The 18,645-nt window shown below is 41.1% G+C and overlaps 1 protein-coding gene across 1 annotated transcript; it reads left to right on the top strand.

The window, feature by feature from the left end:
• The first annotated feature begins 3,001 nt into the window (after window positions 1-3,001).
• cacna1sa (calcium channel, voltage-dependent, L type, alpha 1S subunit, a) lies at window positions 3,002-18,630 on the top strand. The gene is made up of 43 exons (XM_051910993.1): window positions 3,002-3,189; window positions 4,317-4,422; window positions 5,532-5,671; window positions 5,755-5,894; window positions 5,971-6,123; window positions 6,268-6,473; window positions 6,733-6,836; window positions 7,026-7,171; window positions 7,272-7,353; window positions 7,450-7,610; window positions 7,952-8,177; window positions 8,260-8,467; window positions 8,548-8,668; window positions 8,752-8,866; window positions 8,944-9,043; window positions 9,259-9,328; window positions 9,433-9,565; window positions 9,642-9,771; window positions 9,851-9,910; window positions 10,003-10,109; window positions 10,273-10,360; window positions 10,440-10,547; window positions 10,639-10,691; window positions 10,785-10,931; window positions 11,965-12,166; window positions 12,241-12,399; window positions 12,507-12,617; window positions 12,878-12,961; window positions 13,100-13,147; window positions 13,316-13,342; window positions 13,420-13,545; window positions 13,633-13,698; window positions 13,850-13,941; window positions 14,013-14,172; window positions 14,249-14,376; window positions 15,353-15,449; window positions 15,547-15,649; window positions 16,119-16,220; window positions 16,394-16,527; window positions 16,606-16,731; window positions 16,831-17,018; window positions 17,612-17,693; window positions 17,772-18,630. The coding sequence occupies exons 1-43, from the start codon at window positions 3,002-3,004 to the stop codon at window positions 17,979-17,981; spliced, it is 5,337 nt and encodes a 1,778-aa protein (XP_051766953.1). The 3' UTR covers window positions 17,982-18,630.
• Window positions 18,631-18,645: the final 15 nt, after the last annotated feature.

Below are 18,645 nucleotides of genomic sequence, written 5' to 3'. Positions count from 1 at the left end.
TACATATGCATGTATATTACTTTGAATAAATTTGATTTTGGAAAATTGAAGTTGAAAATATTATACATAAAAATACACACACACAGATAATTTTTTTCTTGTTTAAAGCCTAACTGGTTAAATTTATTCAGAATTATTATTCACATATATTCCTAATTTGTGTTTTATTATTATTATTTCTTATTTGTGAATTATTATTTAAGAAAGTTCTTTTAAGTTTAATATTTGCTCTGTTTTATATTTATACATTCTGAATAATAATACTAGCTACACTTTCAGATTTGTTACATATCTTTATCTGTTTTACTCTTGTCTGCAAAAACTGCATCAGCTACTTTGCTAATAAACGTCCCGCATACAATTACACAAGAAGTGCAACGGGACTGTTTTTCTTTGTAGCCGTACGACATGTTTTCATTGATAATTTCTCCTCTGTTTCTTCATTTTTCTCCTTAATACGTCCAATCTGACACCACTTCCCAGTTGAGGGGAATTCCACTGAGACAGACAGATTAAACATCATTTAATGATTTGCCTAAAGCTCAAATACATACAAGACAAGCGCAGATACGTCTTTAAATCAGAAATGCGTTGAGCGATAAGATCAGCTGTTTATTTTCCTTCCAGAGATCTGAAATATCACCTCACCGTTCCCGTCGAGCACATTCTGCTTTGCTCCTGTAACTCTTGTGTAGTACACAATGTCGTGAATTAGAGACGGATTACATGTTCTCAGCTCCGACACACTGCCGCACGCTTTTATCTTTAGGCCAGAAACACGCTATTGTTTGGCCAACACATTAAAAGCGTGTGGACGTAGTACATACTTCAAACTTTATTTAACTTCATGTCTGTTAATAAATCAAATGTGTTATTATTTGGATAGCATGTTGATTTTAACTACTAGGCAAAATACAACAGCACATGAAACCGAGTTCGCTAGAGGCGTTTGCATTCACAAACTGTTTTGGGTCTTTTCGCCTGTATTTTATGTCAAATCCATGTTAATTGCAAGGACCATCCGCGGGTTTATCCTGCGTATTTGAACCTCAGCCTAAGCGGTTATTAAGTTAATCTGGAGTGTGTTTGAAGTCTTCTGGTCTAAACTCAAGTCTGTCTCTCTCAAAATCCTTCACAGGGCTTTCAAAGAGCAGCAGAAGCCGTTTTCCGAGCGTCTATCATTGAGACCGGGGAAGAGGATGATGCTTCCTCACCTCAGGAAACGCACGCTAATCCATCAGTCTTAGACAAACTTCCTTGGGCTTGGCTTTCATTTATGAACGAACGACACCAATAGCAACTCGACACTCTCAACATGGACGCATCCCTCCCGGACTCTCATTGCCGTTTGGGCAGGAGCAGTAGGTATTGTGCGCCCTCTGGTGGTTACCGAGGGAACGATGTCCACTCAGATCCGCTGGGTCGCTCGCTGCCGCTGTTCTTATACCCGACCCATGTGGAGCAGCGAGTCTACGACGGCTCGTACTGTGGGGGCGCGTCACTGCTGTCGTACCTGCCGCCGTTCCACGGCAGCTTCGGTGTCTACGAATGTCCATTCGAGCCCGCTTTCATCCAGAAGCGCAATGAGCGGGAACGCCAGCGAGTGAAGTGCGTGAACCAGGGATACGCCAAACTACGCGACCACCTGCCCAACGGAACCACGGACAAGCGGCTGAGCAAAGTGGAGACGCTGCGGGCGGCCATCCGCTACATCAAGTACCTGCAGGAGTTGGTGGAGAACGCGGGCAGCGGCGAGGAGAACGGAGGAGCGTCGCCTCTTTCCATTTCCGAATCGTCTTCCGAGGAGTCTGTTGAGAGTTAAAGACGTTCAGAAAACATTGTATTCTAACAACTTTATCATGCACCACCTTTGATTCTGAGTGATTCTCAAATATCAGCATGTGTTTCGATTAAGCAAAACCACAAATCTACAATCTAATTCAAAAGAGACATCAAAGAAATGTGTCAGTAAGTACAGAAGTTTAATTAAGTTTGGCCTTCAATAAACTAATGAAATCTTCTGAAATGAGTTTTGGTGGTTGCTCGTGTGACGTCTCCCATTGACAGTGTGGTTTCTCAGACTGGGACATGAGGGCACAGGGGTCACGACGCCCAAAAAAGCCTTGAAATCAATACAACGCCCTGTTCTGCCCTTGAACTCTCTGTGATCATGTAAACTGTGATTTTAAACTGTTCTTTAATTCAAATAAACCTTAAATTATAATTACAATGGGACTGTTTTCACTTAGAAATACATAGTGTTTTCCGGGTTTGAAACATGTTTTGTTGTTGTGGTTTTATGCCTGTGTTGAACATGCTCATATGACACTGTGATCTTAAAAACCTAAATATATATATATATTGTTTATTATATATGAATATTGATATATCTATATTTTGTATGTTTTAGTATATATAAAAAACAAAATTTATTTAATATTATTAAAATTCACAAACCATATATAAATATTATGTAATAATAATAGTTATGAAATATGACGTTTTGACAGTTTTCATAAGATTCACCCATTTGCACTGTTGAGAATAATTGGGACAATCAGAAAAAAAATCATAAATATGTGAGACCAAATTTCAGTCATTTATCTGTGAGCTGATTGGTTTGCCAACTCAATGATGTCACAAAGCCCAAACAGAATAAGCCAATAAGAACATTCCAAAGATATGACTGTGTTAATGTCCTGCCTCTTTATCTATGCCTCTGTGACCATAACTGTGTCATGCTCTAACACACACACACACACACACACACACACTGAGTGACAAGCATTGTCTATATTTATTTTTTAAGTCAGACAGCTGCAGTACTAACCAAACAAGAGCAGAGAGAGAAATAGATTCAGGGACAGACAGACAGAGAGCGGATGGTGGGGACACGTTCATTTTTGACTCTTGAGAGCAACCACTTGAAGACACTGAACTATTGAGCTGGGTACCTGATCTCCAGAATTCCTGCGCCTCCTGCTCTGGTTCTGATCGGATCATGGAGGGTGGCGGTGAAGCACCCATGAGCACCTTCATCATGGATGAGGAGACGCTCAAGAGGAAGCAGAGAGAGAAACTCAAGAAGCTCCAGGCTACAGGTGGAAACCCGCGGCCTGCGCGATCCCTCCTCTTCCTCACGCTGAAGAACCCCTTCCGCAAGGCCTGCATCAACATCGTAGAGTGGAAGTATCCTTTAACAAATCAGAAAACATTTTTAATTACAATGTTTTTTGTGAGTTAAAATAGTCACTAAACATGTCAGCCAATCAGGCAGAATTTAATGCATGTTGTTAAAGTATGTAAAAGTCATTTCAGCATCATTACTCCAGTCTTCAGTGTCACATGATCCTTCAGAAATCATTCTAATGTGCTGATTTGAAACATTTCTGATTATTATCAATGTTGAAAACAGTTGCGCTGCTTTACATTTTTATGGAAACCGCGGTACATTTTTATCTTCAGGATTCTGTGATGAATATAAATCATTTATTTGAATTAGAATCTTTTGTAACATTACAAATGTCTTTACTGTCACCAGTGTCTTTGCTGAATAAAAGTATTAATTTAAAAAAAATGAAGTTACCCCAAACTTTTTAATTGTACTGTTTCCACAAAAATATTAAGCAGCAAAAATTGTATAAAAAATAAATTATATATAAAATACATTAAAAATTATTTTTTAAATCAATTATAAAAATGTAATTATAAAAAATATAGAAATTAATACAAGAAAAATAAAAAGTCTTTCATTGATCAGTGGTCTTCTCAGTTATGCTTCAGTTAAGCATCAACTTCATCTCAGGTGATTCTCCTACAATTAAAACCAGAGACAAATGAGACTATTTGCTGACATACTGTAATATACTAAACATCTTAATTTACTCTCCATCTTATCTCATTGCTGCATAGGAGTGAACAAATATACATAAAAGTCATTTATTACTAGAGGTAGCAAATATGGAGTCAACAAAAAGTGTTCAAACACAACAACTATGAGATGACAGACAGTTAATGAGCTCATTCAGTCTTGAGCGTGTGTGTAAATGTCAGTGTTTCAGCACAGTGCTCTGATATTCTGAGAGAACAGCTGTTCTGTCCTCCAGCTCACTAAATACAGACATGCTAAGCTCAGAGAATGCTAGTGCACACAACAACACACTGAGAAGACAGTCATGTAGATCATTATGGTACAACACACACACAATCACATTGTGTGCTACTGTAGGTATATATTTTTTCTCATTTTAAGAGTTTTGGACACATATATAAACCACAAATTGATGCTGGTTTATTTTCCTGAACATGTCTGTCAGACCGTTTGAAATCATCATCCTCCTCACCATCTTTGCAAACTGTGTAGCTCTGGCCGTTTTCATGCCAATGCCTGAGGAAGATACAAATAACACCAACAGCAACCTAGTGAGTCTCTCTCATATGCGAACACACTAGACTCCACCTTAAGGCACCTAAAACAACCTACAGACTCCACCCTCATATACTGCCTCAACATATGAACCCCACCCCAATATCTGTAGACTCCGCCTTACAAGAACATCCTATAGAATGTGCCCTCACACACCTCAAAATATAAACCCCACCCCAATATCTGTAGACTCCACCTCAAAATACATGCTTAACCTATAGACTCCAACCCTCATACACTCCCTCAACATATAAACCCCACCACAATATCTGTAGACTCCGCCTTAAGACACCCAAGACAACCTATAGACTCCGCCCTCATACACAACCTAAACATATAAACCCCTCCCTAATACTGTTTAAAAACCTGAACTTAAAAAAAGGATGATTTAAATGTTTCCATTTGTATATATAGTATTCTGTTCTTATAAAATATTGAACTATATCCTAAAAGAACAAGCGACAAGTTAAAATCTGTCTTCTGGCAGAATGGCTGACACCTAATGCCTAATATTCATCTCACTACACCCTTGTAAGCATGCGTGACATTGACTCAGGTGACTGAAAGTAGCAGGTGCTTTAAACGCATGCCGATGGGACGACTGCATGTGTGGACACTTTAAAATTAGCCACCAACTCAAACTATACACTCACACACACTTGCAGCTCTCTCATCACTGCGGTGTTATCTGAAAGATTTTGTGGTTTGTAATATGATATGTCAGATCGTTTGTTTTGTAATTAGGTTGACATCAAAGCATTTGGATGGTAATAAACTTGCAGTGTCTGCGTCACGCTAACATGTTGGTCATAAAATTCTCAGTGTCTGTGCCAGGGTAGTTTTCAAAATGCCTTGATGGAAACCGGAGGAAAGTGTCAGGTTCTAGCATTTCTTCACCCCATTCACCACGTTGGCAAGTTCCCACCAAACTCAATGTGTGTATGTTGCCAGAATGTAAAAAGACATGTCAAGACAGATATTCGAAGTCAAAACAAAAGCGTTCTGAAGTAGAAAAGCCATCATTGACACCAAATACCTTGAGTCAGTTGGTTGTACTGAAGTGTGCTGACAGCTCCATTCATCTCAATGTTGTGTACGTTCACAGGAGAGTCTTGAGTACATTTTTCTCATCATATTCACTATGGAATGCTTCCTGAAGATTGTGGCGTATGGATTACTCTTTCACGCCGATGCTTATTTACGGAACTGCTGGAATATATTAGATTTTGTCATTGTGACAATGGGGTAAGACACACACACCACTCCCTGAATATGTCCAGAAACACCCTACACAAGTACACAAACACCTACTGTGTGACATCTCACAGGCTGTTCACTGTCGTGGTGGACTTCATCAATAACATCAGCGGCGTTGAGGCGCCAGTGGAACAGAAAGGCGGGTTTGACATGAAAGCCCTCAGAGCGTTCAGAGTCTTGCGGCCCCTGCGGCTCGTCTCTGGGGTCCCCAGTAAGTGACAACACCTTCTTCTGCTCACCTGTCTTATTTCTCGAGTTGGCTGGTTAAAGTGTAATGTCTCCTCCAGGCCTGCAGGTGGTGATGAGCTCCATTCTCAAGTCCATGCTGCCCCTGTTCCACATCTCTTTGCTGGTCTTCTTCATGGTCACCATCTATGCTATCATAGGCCTGGAGCTTTTCAAATGCAAAATGCATAAAACATGTTACTACACAGGCACAGGTAGGAAAAGATGCAAGACAGATGAAGTGAACTTACATAGAACCAAAACTCAAACTTACCTAAAATGTTTTCCTTTTGCCATCTTGCAAGCACTGGTGTTTCCTTCAATAAATGCAAATAGTTCCATGATCTGTTATGTCACAGATATCATCGCCACGGGGGATGACGAGTGGGCGGCTCCGTGTGCTCAGGCTGGTAACGGCAGGCGCTGCACTTTAAACGGAACCGAGTGCCGTGGCGGTTGGCCCGGGCCGAATGACGGCATCACCCACTTTGACAATCTGGGTTTTTCCATGCTTACTGTATACCAGTGCATCACCACTCAGGGCTGGACGGATGTTCTGTACTGGGTCAGTGACTAATAGAGCAGTGGTTCCCAACCATGGTCATGCAATACCCCCAAATCTGCACATTTTATATTTCTCCCCAACCCAACACACTTGATTCAACTCTATCAGCCCGTTAGTAGAGACTCCAAGACCTGAAATCGCTGTCAGATAAAGGAGATCTGTTTTGTGTCCTGTTGGGGTACTCCAGGACCAGGGATGGGAACCACTGACATAAAGAACTATGATAAGGATCTGACAGCTGACTCTTGACTTCTCCTAGGTGAATGATGCGATTGGAATGGAGTGGCCCTGGCTGTACTTTGTGACTCTGATTCTCTTGGGCTCATTCTTCATCTTGAATCTGGTTCTGGGGGTTCTGTGCGGGTGAGTCCAAACATTTGTTGTCTTTTACTTAGTATCACTCTTCAAGTTATTGTCCACATTATAGAATAATGATAAAGAATAAGTACATGTGTCCGAACCTTTGACTGGTAGTGATTTATTTCTGTAATATTCTTTACTGAGAGATTTTGCCGCACACCATCTCATGTTCGTCTCCCTCTCTGTGGTCAGCGAGTTCACTAAGGAGCGAGAAAAGAGTTCTCGAAGTGGAGAGTATCAGAAACTGCGGGAGCGTCAGCAGTTTGATGAGGATCTGAAGGGGTACATGGAGTGGATCACACAGGCAGAGGTCATGGACAATGACCAGGAGGGGCAAGGTGCTCAAACACACAAACACTGTTACAGATTACAGCCAGTGTGAACCAAGACTCATAGGGTTTGAAATCTGGTTAAATGTGGCACAACTGCTCTCCACAGGTCTGCTCCCACTTCAGAAGGACGGATCTGAAACGGAAACTCTCTATGAGCTGGAGGGACTGAACAAACTCATGTTTTATGTGTGAGTTGATTGAATGATTGACTTCATGTCCAGGAGGATATTTTCAGACTTCTAAAACACAAAGGCTTTGAATTTCTCTGTGCATTTGTTTTACAGTCGACACGCTCGTCGGTGGAACCGATTTTTTAGGAGGAAGTGTCGTGTGTGGGTGAAGTCCAGATTGTTTTACTGGCTGGTGATTCTGCTGGTGTTCTTCAACACTCTGGCAATCGCAACCGAGCACCATGATCAGCCCGAGTCTCTCACCAACTTCCAAGGTTCTGTTCTTTGCCCAGTAATGTCATTCCACATTTATATATCCTAAAACAAGATTTTAGGAAGTTAAAAAATGCAAATTCTATCATCTTCTATCATCATTTACTCATCCTCAAGTCATGTCAAACCTGTATGACTTCTTTTTTCTGTGGAACACAAAAGAATAAGTAGATTTTTAAAGCCACAATTCCCATTTACTTAATGAAAAGTCTAAGATTCTGCTAAATGACCATAAACCACTAATGAATGACCAACTTCAACCAACTAGAAACCAGCCAAAAAGTAGATTTTAGCTGGATTTTCCATAAGGGTATTTATTTATATTGCTTTTCCTTGTTTGCAGACAATACCAATAAGGTGCTGTTGTCTCTGTTTGCGGTGGAGATGTTTCTAAAGATGTACGCAATGGGGCTGCCGTCTTACTTCATATCCCTCTTTAACCGTTTCGACTGCTTTGTGGTGTCTGTGGGGATCCTGGAGCTCATTCTTGTTCACATGGATGTAATGTCTGTCATGGGGATCTCCGTACTGCGTTGTATTCGGCTGCTGCGTCTCATCAAAGTAACCCGGTACGTGATTCTTGATACCACCATTAAGAACCAAGCGTGTATGTTTACATAAGAATTTATCGGAACTGTGCATGATTTTCAGGTACTGGACATCACTCAGTAATCTTGTGGCATCACTCTTGAACTCTGTGCGTTCAATCGCCTCCCTGCTGCTGCTCCTCTTCCTCTTTATCGTCATCTTCGCTCTGCTCGGCATGCAGGTTTTCGGGGGGAAGTTTAATTTTCCAGATGAGTATGTGAGACGAAGCAACTTTGACAATTTTCCTCAGGCTCTGATCACAGTTTTCCAAGTGAGTTTATCATTCATATGATAAGCGAGATGTTTGGATCCACAATGCCTCTCCAGTGTCTGGTATTCTGTCTGTTTTAGATCCTGACAGGTGAAGACTGGAACTACGTCATGTACGATGGCATCATGGCTCACGGGGGTCCCGCCATGCCTGGAATCCTGGTCAGCATTTACTTCATTATCCTGTTCATCTGTGGAAATTGTATCCTCCATGCAGCACAAATGTGTGAGTTATAGAAATTACATGTCAAGTGGATGAGGACTTTCCTGAGCACTGAACTCCAGACATCCTCTTGAATGTCTTCCTGGCAATTGCGGTGGATAACCTGGCTGAGGCAGAGAGCCTGACCTCCGCCCAGAAAGAGAAGGCAGAGGAGAAGAAACGCAAAAGGCTTCTTAGGTGAGTGACATACATCAAACAGCATGAAAAAGAGACTTTCACAGAAATTTCTGATGCATAGTTTGTTCTCTGTGTAGAGAAAACCTACCTGATAAGGGCGAGGAAGAGAAGGCCATGCTGGCAAAGAAACTAGCCGAGCAAAGAGCCAAGATTGACGGAATTCCCACCACAGCCAAGGTCAACACCATCAGTAACTGACCGAATGACATCATTATATTACTGTGAAATGGTGTTAGAAGTGGATTTTGTATTCAGATAATTCACATTAACTGACAATCACATTGATGCCAACATGCCAGTTTTGGCCAAGACAGTTGATTTTTAAGATAAGAAATTACATTCTAACAAAGCATATTAATCTGATTCATGTGTTTCTTTATATTAATCTGCAGCTCAAAGTGGATGAATTTGAATCAAATGTGAACGAGATTAAAGATCCATTTCCTCCAGCTGATTTCCCGGGTGAAACACGAAGGATAATTTAGCTTAGTTTATTGTGTCTATACTTAGTTCACATGTGTCTTACTGCTAGGTCAGTCTGATGTTTTGATTGACCTTTTGCTCAGGTGATGATGAGGAGGAGGAGCCAGAGATTCCCCTCAGCCCTCGGCCTCGTCCAATGGCAGACCTCCAGCTGAAGGAGACAGTGGTGCCAATGCCAGAGGCCAGTTCCTTCTTCATCTTCGGCCCACAGAACAAGTAAAAACCTTTTCCGTAACCCTAATACACAGCTCATATTTGGAGCTTCTGTGTTTATCTGTGTCTCTCTGCTCAGGTTCCGTAAACTCTGCCATCGCATCATCAACGCCACGACCTTCACCAACATCATCCTCCTCTTCATCTTGCTCAGCAGTATCTCATTAGCTGCAGAGGACCCCATCGACCCAATGTCCTTCAGGAACCAGGTACACAATCTCCAGACTCACCGATCTCTATTTGCACCAACCGTTGTCTTTAACAGCTACCTTTCTTCCTATGTTGCAGGTCCTGGCCTACGCTGATTATGTCTTCACCTCAGTTTTTACTGCAGAGATTGTGCTGAAGGTGAGACAAGAGTTCGGTGTGTGTTCCGAGAAGCTGTTTTGTTATATTTGGATTCTGTGAATGGTTCAGTGCTTCTTCTTTGTCCACTGCAGATGACCACGTACGGTGCCTTCTTACACAAGGGGTCTTTCTGCCGTAATTCCTTCAACATACTGGACCTGATTGTCGTCGGCGTCTCCCTGCTGTCCATGGGAATGGAGTGAGATTTCAAAGCAATACAGCCTTGTGCTAACACAGAAATAGAGCAGAGTTAGATACAAACAGCCATTATTAGAGCTGTACATCTATGTGAATAAAACAAAATGATGGGGTTTTTCAGAAAAAGACAAACATTCTTTTACAGTCCTCATGTCTCTCTGCAGATCAAGTGCCATCTCGGTGGTAAAGATCCTCAGGGTCCTGAGAGTGTTGAGACCTTTAAGAGCCATTAATCGAGCCAAAGGTCTCAAAGTGAGTCGTCTAGTTTTGAGATTACAATATGACAAATGTTCCCCTGTTCCTCCATCTAACTGTCTTTGCTGTCTTTTAGCATGTAGTCCAGTGTGTGTTTGTGGCCATCAAGACCATCGGCAACATCGTTTTAGTCACGATGCTCTTGGATTTCATGTTCGCCTGCATTGGCGTCCAGCTTTTCAAGGTCAGAGAGTTCACAACATCCATTTGTCTAATTTCACAGGCTGGTAAAGGAGAGAATTTAATATGTTTTATTTTTCTTGTTAATCTGGCAGGGGAAATTTTTTTTCTGCACAGACCCGCTCAAAATGACGGCGGAAGAATGCCAGTATGGTTGAACTTTAATTCATTTCTCCTTCACTCCGAGATCTTAGAATCTCCAAATCGACATAATTCTTCTCTCTTTCGGTGATGCTCTCAGGGGAAGATTTATTCAACACCAGGAACATGGTCTTCATGACATGGTACTCCATCAACGTATGTGGATGAACAGCGACCTAAACTTCGATAACATTCTGAACGGAATGCTGGCTCTCTTCACCGTTTCGACATTCGAAGGCTGGCCAGAGTAGGTATTTAATTAACAACTTTCTTTCATGTTTGTAGTTAGGGGATCAAGCATGTAGCGCTGAAACCCTATTGTAATTGTTAAAATTTCCAAGGATCAGCATTCTCCACTAAGAGTGATCAGGCAGACCAAACCGTAAGTTGTAGAGACTTGAAACTTTGAGGGCTGGTAGTACTCACACCATCTACAACGTCACCAAGGCTTGCCCCAATCGGCCTGAAGGGGGCACTACAGTGAACGGAATGAGATATTTTTTACCAAACTTGGCACTCATATGCAAAAGCTCATTCTGTGGTCGCATGAAAAAGGGCACAGTGACTGGCCACTTGGTGGCGCTATAATAGAAAGAAAATTAAAAAATGGCAATAACTACGCAACCTAAGACTGATTGACTTGAAAATTGGCATGCGGTGTCTTTGTCCAAGGTGCCAAGACTGCCTTTGAGGACATTCGCGTATCTCAAAAAACGGCCAATGAAATTTGAGCAGCTATCAGACAAGGTTACCAGGGGTCGATCGGAACGAAACTCGCTGGGCCTGTTTGTCTCACGGCCCTAGAGGCCTGAGAGAAATTTGAAAGAACTTGGCAACCAGGGGGCGCCTTTGCGTTTTTCATGTGCATAAAGGATTGTATACCACACTCCAACGACATTCATACCACATGGTAAAACTCCTCATTCTGAGCAACTTCGCCTCTAGGACCATCGCTGTCCATTCTTAGGTGAGCACATGATTCTAAAGAAGCATGCAAACTTTTATGGAGATCAGCCCATAGGTGGGGCTAGAACTGTTAAAAAGTCTACTATATTTACTTAGTAAATTTTAAGTTAGTAAATTAGATATGATCTAAATGGTTACATGCTTGTTAAAGAAAACATAATACCTTTTTATGTGCTTAAAGGCCTTAAAGCGCTTGAACCCCATTAATTGATGCTTTCAGCTATATTTATATTTGTCTTCAACATTTTTATCAAACGCTATATGAAGTTCAAAGTGGCTCAAACCCATTCTCTCAATTGTATCTTTACACGCAGCTTGTTGTATAAAGCCATCGACTCGAATCTTGAAAACACCGGCCCGATTTACAACAACCACATTGAGATTTCCATCTTCTTCATTGTCTACCTCATCCTCATCGCCTTCTTCATGATGAACATCTTTGTGGGCTTCGTTATTGTAACCTTCCAGGAACAGGGAGAGCAGGAGTACAAAAACTGCGAGCTGGACAAAAACCAGGTACCGCACTGTCACACACCTAATCATGTCTCATGATTCCAGTTCATAATGTGCTTTTACATGCACATTGGCAGCGTCAGTGTGTCCAGTACGCCCTGAAGGCCCGACCTCTGAGATGCTACATCCCCAAGAACCCGTATCAGTATCAAGTGTGGTACATCGTCACTTCTTGTTACTTCGAGTACCTGATGTTTCTGCTCATCATGCTCAACACCATGTGTCTGGGGATGCAGGTGAGAAGACAACCACAGAGTTACATTCACAGAAATGAGGATGGCAAACATTGGAAATAATTAAAATATCAAATGCATTTCATAGTTTGAATTTCTTTATCCTTCAGCATTGTAACCAGTCAGATCACATCACCCATCTTTCGGACATGCTGAATGTCATCTTCACCGTACTGTTCACAGTGGAAATGATACTTAAACTCGGCGCCTTCAAAGCAAAGGTGAGTCCTGCATTTAAACTACTCCCAGAAGAAAAAAAGCTATTAAGTTATTCTTATGTTTACTTGATAAAAATCAGTAAAATTTTCACAGCAGAAAGACACGTGAAGCACGAGCTGAAGGTGGATGTTTGTACAATTATACTAAAAGGCTCTTACTTGATAAAAAGTCTATGAATCAGATGATAGAAGGCATGCAGAAATGTGCATATGAAATATGATACAGTAGCTTTATATGGTTAAAAAGTGTTTCACTCTGCTAGGGTTACTTCGGGGACCCCTGGAACGTCTTTGATTTCATAATCGTGGTGGGCAGTATTGTTGATGTCATACTGAGTGAAATTGACGTAAGTTTCTTTTTGGATGTTCAGTAAACATGTTGACTTGTGTTATGCACAAATGCTTGGTTTTACCTGTTGTATGGTTCTCATTGAGTACTGATGTTGGCTTTCACTCACATTTACTGGTGATTTCTCTCTCTCCAGGCGGCTCTCGCTGCTCAGGGCGGACTGTACTGTCTCACCGGCTGTTCTGTAAATATCGATTTCTGTTATTTTACATCCACAGATCATTGCATGACTATGATTGAACAGAGTTCATGCCAACATAATCCAGCAATTTTAAACACTTTGTTTCTGCAAGTGAAATGGATTCACATGATTCAAAGTTTAATTATTGCCATATATTTGCTCTCTTTCCAGGAAGTGAATCCAATGCAAGCTATAGCAGTAAGTGAAGATTCAGTGAGTTCTTACTGAATGGATCTGAGCTGGTATTAACTGTAGAGTTTTTGTTTGTTCCTCAGGACTCTGAGAACATGAGTGTGTCAATCACACTTTTCCGGCTTTTCCGTGTCATGCGGCTGGTAAAACTGCTCAACCGCTTTGAAGGGATTCGGAACCTGCTGTGGACCTTCATTAAATCATTTCAGGTCTGATGGTCCGCTGCGTCATTGTGATTTTGTGAGAGATGTGTTTACATGTGCTGATGAACGGTGGTGTCGGTGTGTGTTTTTCAGGCTTTGCCATATGTGGCTCTCCTCATCGTTATGCTGTTCTTTATCTACGCCGTCATCGGCATGCAGGTAAAACGTGATACACTGCCAGTCAAAAGTTGTTGTTTTTTTGGGGGAAAAAAGTCTTGTTGATCTCAGGTTGATCTTAATTATTCCAAACCTTTGACCAGTGCTGTATATTCAGCGTCACTCGAATGACAATGTGACTTTCCTTGATCAGGTGTTTGGCAAAATCGCATTACTAGACGGCACCGTGATCAACCGCAACAACAACTTCCAGACGTTTCCTCAAGCCGTTCTAGTACTATTCAGGTAGGAAATGTGAACGCCTCACTGTAAGTGTGTTTCTGAGCATGTTTGTAAGGACACTTACCTGTCCACAGGTGTGCCACAGGCGAGGGGTGGCAGGAGATCATGTTGGGCTGTTTGTACGGTCAGCGCTGTGACCCTAAATCAGAATACCTACCTGGAGAGGAGTACACCTGCGGCTCTGGATTCGCCATCCTGTACTTCATGAGTTTTTACATGCTCTGCGCTTTTCTAGTGAGTATCACTCTCCCACAAACACACACATGCACAGACGCACACGTTAACTTACATTGATTGTGTTCTATTGCAGATCATTAACCTGTTTGTGGCCGTGATCATGGACAACTTTGACTATCTGACCCGTGATTGGTCAATACTGGGGCCGCATCATTTAGACGAGTTTAAGAAGATCTGGGCTGAATACGACCCTGAGGCAACGTAAGCAAAACACTGAGTTAAAGTCACCATGAAATCAAAATGGACAATTCTTATTTTTTAATGAAATATTGCAGTGCTTATTATGAATGATGTATCTGTGTACATCAATGTTAAATTCATGTGCCTCGTAATCTTTAACTCTTTCCTCGCCCTAAGTTTTTCTCTAGTTTCATGCATTCGTTTTTTATCAACACTTGAATGTGGGTAAGTTTCATTAAAAAAAAAGCAACATTTTAAACAAAAAGCTGATAAAAATCATGTTTTTTTGTGCATAAGCAATACTTTTATCGCTTGTTACAGCTTCTTCACCTGTGTTTTGATCCAGAGATTCTGTACTCTTTCAGATGTAATAGCGCCCCCTACCGTATAACAGCGAAAACATGGAAAGCCAGAAATTTTTATCAATGGCAGGGAAAGAGTTAACCAAAATAACTAACCCTCCCTCTTGCAGTGGCATCTCTTCTCTGATGACGAGGGCGGGGCAGCCTGTCACTCAAATGAGATCCACCAATAGCAAACCACAACCATCCAATCAATTTTCCACAGATTTTCCCACAAAACCAAGCCCCGCCCTACATTTGTACTTGTTCCAAAAGCCGTTTCACTCAATGTATGTCACAATAGGGAAGACTAGTGCAACTTCTGTTTAATGCCGACTTTAATATCGACGAGAAATGGCATTCGCAACACATTTTACTTTTGTGATCAGATGCTTGAGAAAAACAAGAAAAACAAATGTAGGGTGGTACTTTATTTTATCCATCAGGAATTGATTGGATGGTGAGAAGTGTCTCTTTATGAGGTGGTTGAAAACTAAGGGATTGGTGACATCATCCTAAAATGCAGCACTTTTTTCTTTGCAATAATGTGCACAAATGAAACGTTGCCATAAGTTAAAGTGGCCCATTTTGAATTTAGGTTGATTCTGAATGACATACATCTGATTATCGGTGCTATTTTTGTGTTGTTCTGGCAGAGGCCGCATTAAACACCTGGACGTCGTGACGCTGCTGAGGAGAATCCAGCCACCGCTAGGGTTCGGAAAGTTCTGTCCCCATCGTGTTGCCTGCAAAGTGAGACATAAACACATCAATTCACTGCTTGCTCAAGCATTTCCACATATTTAACAGTGTAATCATTCGTTCTCTGCATTACTGTGTTTGTGTACAGAGACTGATCTCCATGAACATGCCTCTGAACAGCGATGGAACGGTAACGTTTAACGCCACGCTGTTTGCTCTGGTCAGAACGGCACTGAAAATTAAAACGGAAGGTTTGAGGCATTATTTTTTTAATAAACTGTAAAAAAATTATTCTTTAAAGTTTCAGTTATTGTAAATACTGAACCTCATGGTGGGGAAAAAAAGAAAATAAAACTTATCTCGTTATTTCAACATAACTTGTTATTTCACGATATTAAGTCATTATTTCGACATAATGACTTAATATCTTGAAATAACGAGTTATGTCGAAATAACGAGATAAGTTTTATTTTATCTTTTTCCCCACCATGTGGTTCAGGGCTTCCATATATTTAATCGTTCTACTTCAAAATTTCACATTTTATTTAAAATGTCACTTGCCATTTTTACAAGAAATTTACTAGAAAATTTCTGAGTGGTAACTGTTTGAAAGTGAATCCTACAGCAAACTGTTTTCAGTGAAGATTTAAAATAAATTTATGGAAATAATGTCAACACTCACCCATTAAATCCTGAATTCTCTGATTGTTCATTCATCAGGTAATTTTGAGCAGGCAAATGAAGAGCTGCGTGCAATTATTAAGAAGATCTGGAAACGCACCAGTATGAAACTGCTTGACCAGGTCATTCCACCAATCGGAGGTCAGATCTCTCATGAATAATGCTGAAACACAAATAACACGACTATACTGAATAAAAAAATGCAATAATATTATCATTATTAAAACTCTTGTGCTGTGCTTAAAAACCTTTACCTAATTTGTGTCAAAATGAATGCAACACAATTTAAGGATTAAATGTTTCTTAAATCACAGATGACGAGGTGACCGTGGGGAAGTTTTACGCCACATTCCTGATCCAGGACCACTTCAGGAAGTTCATGAAGCGGCAGGAGGAATATTACGGATACCGGCCGAACAAGAAAAACAAAAACACCACAGAGATACAGGTCACACGTCTCTTCGTCTCTGCATGTGTTTCACACTATGATCAGACAGTCTCAATCTGCTCTCTCTCGTTCTCTCAGGCGGGTCTGAGGAGCATCGAGGAGGAAGCTGCTCCCGAGCTGCAGCGGGCGATTTCTGGAGATCTCCTGAATGACGAGGAGATGGACAGAGTGATGGAAGAGTCCGGAGAGGAGGGAATCTACAGGGTGGGTGAAGAACAGGACAGATCAGAGAGGACAAGCGATGACGAGAAGGATTAATGCATGGCAGCCCGTATCTCACCTCTCTCTTCTTCTGTTCAACAGAGAGCAGGCGGCCTGTTCGGCAACCACGTGGATCCGTTCACTATGGAGAGAGGAACCCCGATGCCCACCCAGGTGACCAGCCAGCGCCCCCTACAGATCGCAGACAGCCGAGCAGATGAGAACGAGGCCTCGCCCTCATATGTTAATTACCACGCCAACACCAATAACAACAACACTAACAATCGCAGGTGAGCGTACAGAAATAATAAAGAAAAAAGAATGTAAAAATAACACTTAAGCAAGTTATTGCACTGATGAAAGACGAGGATAAATGTGTATTAAGAAGGTAAATAGGGTGATTTCAGGTTCATTTTAAAACAAAATTAAGTCATCGATCAACACTGCTCTCAGCAGCTTTAAAATCAACATGAACTGAGATTCACAACACATTTTACTACTGTAATCAGTCATTTTTGAATAAGAACTTGAATAAGACATTGAATAAGAACAAAAATGTAGGCTATTACTAATTTTATCCAGAAGAAATGGATTGGATGGTGAAAAGTGTCTCGTTATGGGAGAATTGTTTGAAATGTCAGTCAAAAAGAAAGTCATTTCAGAGGCGACGCAAGTTATTATATTTAGATGAAAGATTTTTTTTTCTTTGCAATTATGTGCACTGACGAATCATCACAAGAAGACCAGGAATGTGTGTTGAGAAAATAGAGTCCTAAACAAGACAGAACCAGACAGAAACAAGAGTAAAGAAACCGTGTGTGTGTTTGTGATGAGGACGATTGTAGTGACGATAATGATAAAGCTGATCTCTTTCTTGGAGCAGATGTGGACTACATTTCCCATCAGGCATCAGTGCATCCAGACAGCACGGTCCAGTGAGTGCAGCTGAGTTCCTCATCCAAGAGGTGAGATCAAATCTTCAGGAAGAACCATCTTCATCAGCTGAAATGATTTTCACATACTCTTCTGGTTTTGTTCCTCAGGCTCTGATCGCCGGAGGTTTGGCGAGTCTCGCCAGCGACTGCCGCTTTGTGTCTGTGACGAAGGCTGAGATGGCCTCGGCGCTGAACATGGATCTCGCCGTGCTGGAAAGGAAATCAGCAGCCGTTCTTAATAAACGTAAAGGACAGTGTTTGTCCAGGAAGAGGAAGGCGGCAACGTCTCGTCCAGACTTGACACACTGCCAGGTGTAATGTTCATCAGAGGCGTCTGGTAGAGCGAAATTAAGGCGAAGACATAAGTGATTCAACATCAGGACTCTGATATAACTGTGAGGACTGTTTTATGAGCCAGTACTACAGAAGTGTTCAAACATATCGAAAAAAAGGACTGATAATGGGTGTTTCAATTTACGGAAACCTTGTATTTCCAAAAACATTTTAGGAAATGATTTGATGACAAATGCTAGTCTAAAAACTCTTCTCCGCTCCTCAAATGCATAAAACATTAGCCTTTATTTATATAAAACACAGACAGAAATAAAGGGAGATAATAGTAATGATTCATGAAAAAAAAGAGGAAATATTATGGAGATACGAGGTTTGCGACAGTATTCAAAATGGTGATATATATCGACTTTTTGTTTCACATTCGATATTTGATAGCAAATGTGAACTAAATTAAAAGAACACTTATAGTACAACATATTTCCCAACTAAAGTGACTCTTCTGAGGTGATTATACTGCTTCTTTTGCATTATACTGTGAGTGAACTTGGATGTGACTATATTCCATAGCATTTCCCGACAAAAACTGAACATTGTTTTACTCAAAATGGTCAACTTACCAGTTTTTGTTTAATGTAACGTTATGTACTTATGAATAAATATTAAGTTATTATAACACTGTCTATGGTCA

Source organism: Ctenopharyngodon idella, chromosome 10, assembly GCF_019924925.1.
Source record: "Ctenopharyngodon idella isolate HZGC_01 chromosome 10, HZGC01, whole genome shotgun sequence".
Classification (NCBI taxonomy): Eukaryota; Metazoa; Chordata; class Actinopteri; order Cypriniformes; family Xenocyprididae; genus Ctenopharyngodon; species Ctenopharyngodon idella.
This window is presented reverse-complemented; position numbering and strand designations above follow the sequence as displayed.